The sequence below is a fragment of the Buceros rhinoceros genome, unplaced genomic scaffold (genome assembly GCF_000710305.1).
Source record: "Buceros rhinoceros silvestris isolate BGI_N320 unplaced genomic scaffold, ASM71030v1 scaffold32887, whole genome shotgun sequence".
NCBI classification, from domain to species: domain Eukaryota; kingdom Metazoa; phylum Chordata; class Aves; order Bucerotiformes; family Bucerotidae; genus Buceros; species Buceros rhinoceros.
In genome coordinates, this window is record NW_010421191.1 from 136,525 (window position 1) to 141,355 (window position 4,831).

At 38.0% G+C, this 4,831-nt stretch overlaps 1 protein-coding gene across 1 annotated transcript in view; it reads left to right on the forward strand.

Annotated features, from left to right (window-relative positions):
- LOC104496443 (histone deacetylase 9-like) overlaps positions 1-4,538 on the forward strand; it is a 137,657-nt gene extending 133,119 nt beyond the window's left edge. Inside the window, exon 13 of the mRNA XM_010139563.1 lies at positions 2,712-4,538. Within this exon, the coding sequence (XP_010137865.1) occupies positions 2,712-2,751 (40 nt within the window). The 3' untranslated portion in view covers positions 2,752-4,538. The remainder of the gene's footprint in view (positions 1-2,711) is intronic.
- The last annotated feature ends 293 nt before the right edge of the window (positions 4,539-4,831 follow it).

Consider the following 4,831-nt stretch of genomic DNA (forward strand, 5'->3'; position numbering starts at 1 on the left):
ACTCTTTCCAGCACACCAAAACAAACAGAATGAATACGAGGGCTCTGCTCCTAGGAACTTGCAGTTCAACTGAGTGACAGTAGAGCCTTAATGAAAAATCACAGTTGTGGTTCTACAGTCATTACAGTCCTAATCGGTGTCTTTCTGAATCTGCTGGCTGCATGGAATGAGTCCAGATCAGACCTGAGCTCACAGCAGCATCTCTGAGGAACCAGTCAGAGCATACAAAATGGCATGTGGTTTTTTTGCCAATTCTATGTTTTTATACAAATTTCTTGTCAGCTGCAGTAAGACTGACTGAATGGATGTAACTAAACTTAAATTTGACTGTCAGACTCGGCCTCTTTGAAGATTTTTTTTTTTTTTTTAACTTTTGGCAGAATAGGTATCTATTGATTCACCACTCAGTGTTATGGGACTACAATGTTTTCATCTCTGTACTAAGGGCCCTAAAACTTTACTGGATCGCATACAAAACTCTGACCTAAGCTGTTACTGCATAAAAATGTGTGTTTTTAATGATAAGTCATTGGATAGATACAGCGACTTCTCTGACACTAATAAAATGTACTTAATGTGTACACTTGAGTCTTCAGAATGAGATTGGCGAAAGCTCTGAGAGTACCCGCACTGAAAGACAACAGCTGGATTCACCAGAGCACCCTATTATCCTCTCCTTTTCCAAAATGGACCTTGCATCTGACTCTTGCATATAAAAAATTTTACCAGTGCTTAGGCTCTGGCTGACTCAGAATATTGGTATATTGTTGGAATATATTGGAATATATTAGAATATAGCAGTCACGGTCAGTCCTGGCATTCAAAAGCACCTTTGTCAGTGAAAAATTGCCCAAGACTAAAACCTTGAATAAGATCATCTCTGAATTGTACTATGGTCATGAGAATGTCAGTCCTAGATACCCAAAACATATGAACAGGCTGTTGCACAAACTGCCTTCCTAGATCCCTATAAATAACCCAAATCCCCACTTTCACTTCCAGAGGTTTTCCAGAGCTCCACTCCTTCCTGCTCTGACAATCTTCAACTGAAATCTATTAACAACTATTTCTTCTCATTTGCTTACTCATAGCAGAACCTAAAAAGTGAACTGTTATCTGCTTCCAAATTATCCCCTTTCCAGACAGCCCCGTAAGATCCTCGATGTTTAACAAGGCCTTGCTGCACTCTTGTGTTATGCCAAAAGATGTGGAGATCTTCCAAAAGTGGCTGAAGAAAGTGGCATCGTGTGGTCAGCACAACAGAAGCATACACCATCAGTATGAATTCCCCACATGCTGCATGATCCTTTGTCACACCTGACAACCTCAGCAACAGCCTGGGCTCCATCCCAACCTGGCTGCCACTGTGCAGTCTCTGCTGCAAGCCAGAACAATACAAGAGAGGAAAAAGAGGGAACGCAAGAGAGCTTCACCTCACCTCTCAGGAATGAGGGAACTGCAGAGGTTACTGTACACAGGAAACATTCTCCACCATGTGGTGAGGAATGAAAGATTTGAGATTAATAGATGAATAACCTTTTAGTGGTAAAAAAACCCTTGGAAAGTGATCAGCCTGCAAAACTTCTTCTTTTTCATATATCATTCATCTGACATATTTTTCAATGTGCTAGCTGAGATTATTCCAAAGCATAAAGGAATAACCTGTATAAAATAATTTAAAGATGCACTGCTTAATTTTTCATTGGGAAAGTCTTCAATTAACTCCAGATTCCTTTAAAATTATCTGGCTTCCTTGCTGACTAAACTACTAAAGCTCATACAAGCCCCCAGTGATCACTTTTTTTTTCCATGAGATCTCATGGTTTTGTACTTTCTGAGGGATGTTTTACTGAAGCCAGTTATTATACCACCTTACAAGGTTTAACTGGTAAACTTCTCTTTTCTTTACTAATTTGCATTTAATTTTTACACACCCTCACTTCCAAATTGCTTGAAGTGACTATTTTTAAGGAGATCTTAAGCTCTTTTATCATATGGTATTCTGCCAGACTGAGGTGAAAAATGGTTTATGTCCAAATTTCTATGCCCTTGAATAGTGAAGTCTCACTGTGATCTCAGAAGCTTCCCATTTTATTGTTTCCAGCATAATCTTCAGGTGCAGTATACACATAATCTGATTTGATATTATTAATAGATACCTCCTCTATGACAGCAGTCTGCTGATTAAGTTCAGAATTTAGTCACAGAAATTGTAGGCAGGCAGGCAGTGCATTTATGAAAGCACAAAATCAAAACCAGAGGACTGAAGAACCCCAGAAGAAACACTGCTAACTGCTTGGCTACTAGTGAACTAGTTTGCTTTAATGGTATGGGACCACTTGAAAAAACAAATGCATATATTTTTAGTTGCTAAATAAAAGTTGTAAAATAAAAGTATCACAGCTATTTTTTTCATGAAATTATTTGACTCTGTTGACACAAAGCATGTACATTTCTGGACAAAAAGTTATAAAATATTCTGACATATTTTAATATAAACAGGAACATTTTCAGTGATTGCTTGGATCTAAAATGTTTTTCCACTTGACATTTGTTTATACTTCCTAGGAAAGAAACTCTATTTATGGATAACTGAATAGCACAAATAAACATCTGAGAGAGCTGAAAAATCAGCTTTGATTATGCATGAAAATCTACAATGTCCTTGTGTACTCTTGTGCTGTATTCTGATTGCCTGTTTATTTTTACAGAGCTGCTGGCGAGCCCATGGAAGAAGAGCCAGCCTTGTGAAGTGCCAAGTCCTCCCTGATATTTCCTGTGGGTGACATCATTGTGTATCCCCCCAAAGCACCCTCAGACATGTCTTGTCTGCTGCTTGGGTGGCACAGATCAGATGGAACATAAACACTGGGCACAAAAGTCTGAATAGCAGCTTCACTTGTTCTTTGGATGGACTTGAAAGGGCCCTAAAGATTCCTTAAATGTAACCGCTACAATTCTAGAGTTACAGTAAAACAGGCTTGGAGAAAGAGCCTAGAGCATGCTTTTTATATGCTGTTTGACCCGCTCACCAACATAAATTGTGAAATCGAGTATTACAAAATTTTGCGTGATAGATTATAGATATGAGAATTGCAACAGCCAGTAAAATACTTGGTAAACTCCATGAATCACTTTCTGACACTTTTTACTGGGTAATTTTTTTCATACAGTGTTAAATTTTTAATAGAATTTGTTTTGTTTGCTCTGTGTAACGAAAAAAAAACACCTTTATTTTATGTGCCATTTTTTAGCCCCCTGTAATAAGTTCTCAGCTGAACACGTGAAAGGCGTGCAAATTATAATGAGATATTTTAGCAAAAGGAAAAGAACATTCTATTGTACTATAAATCCCCCGAAGTGCTGTGCTTGGTTCCGCTTTATTTTCTTTTACCTTTTCCTGACCATCCCTCACCATTACACATAATCTTTTCTGTCATAAAAGCACATTCACAGTTCTCTAAAATGAACAACGTCCCGACTTTAAAAGAAGTGCTGTACCCTCCATAGCTGACAGTAGCTCTCACCATATGTGCATCAGAGATCGAGTAGTCTCTGAAAAGTGGATGGCTTTTCAAATGTGTTTTTAGTTTGTTCTGAAGTGTTTCTGCATCCTGACTCTAAGAGCAGCAATCTTCAGTAACTGCGTGCAGCTTATTTAAAGCTCAGGTGTTTCTGTGCAAGTTGTGTTGGGGGTGTTTTTACAGGTCATCATATGCGTACAAACTGATTCTTTTATGTAGTCCTGCACCGAGAGAACTGATGTTGCTTAAGAAGCTTCAAAGGGTTTAGGCTTTGTTTTAGATCCCCAAACTGCAGCGAGATCTCCCTGCAATGTGACTTTAGCTGTTTAATTTCATGTTTGAAAACGTAACATAGAGTTGTGCCTTTAGCTGATAATGAACGCTTAAACTGTTACACGTGTTGCCTTACCGTCAGAGAAAGATATAGGGCATGTATGTAGGACTGCTTTGAATGAACGAAACTCTGCTACAGCAACTTTTATTTTGTTTACAACTTTCTCACCTAATGAACCCTGGGAGGTACCTCAAAGTATCCAGCTTGCAGTATTTCAGCTTTTAAAAGCCAGTGATGTTCATTTTTATATATTTTCCGAAGTCAAAAGATGTATTAAAGCCATAAGTGAACACTGTCATGCTTTTTATTCTGAAATCTGAAAGGAACCTTAATTAAAACAAGATTCTGGGGAAGGCCATGATATGAAAGATACGGAACAATATGGTTTCAGTTAGAGACAGACTCAAACCTGTAAATCAAAGATGAAAGATTTCACTCAAATAGAATTATATAATCCCCTTTTGTTATGCAGTCAGACTGTATCTTCCATGCATTTGGGTTTGTTTACGATTAGCATTTTAATTTTAAAGACTTTTATTACTTATAGAAAAGCTCTCTGCTACAAGTTAGAAAACCAAGGCATGCTTTGAAAAGAGAAATCTAAAAAAGGAATGTCATTTCATATAATGTGAAGGAAACTTTCATTCTGAAAAGCTTGCTCTAAAATAGATGTATGCCCCTCAGAAAGTGAAATAAAATTCTACCCCCCATTTACAAGCCAAAAATCATGCACATCTTAGTAACGCAAATAGTCCCAGCAGGCTAAATTAACTCCTGGTGTAAGCCACCTTGCCTGACTTTGGGCTGTTCCGAAGGGGTTGCTCATATGACTAAAGCAATCAGGAGTTCATCTTGCATTTTCAGCAGACTTGTGATAGCAATCTTACTTGCCATTTACTGCGATTTATTGTGGTCATCAAAGAAATTTTCTTCAAGGAAACCAAGGACCATAGCTGATGAGTTGGGTAATTTG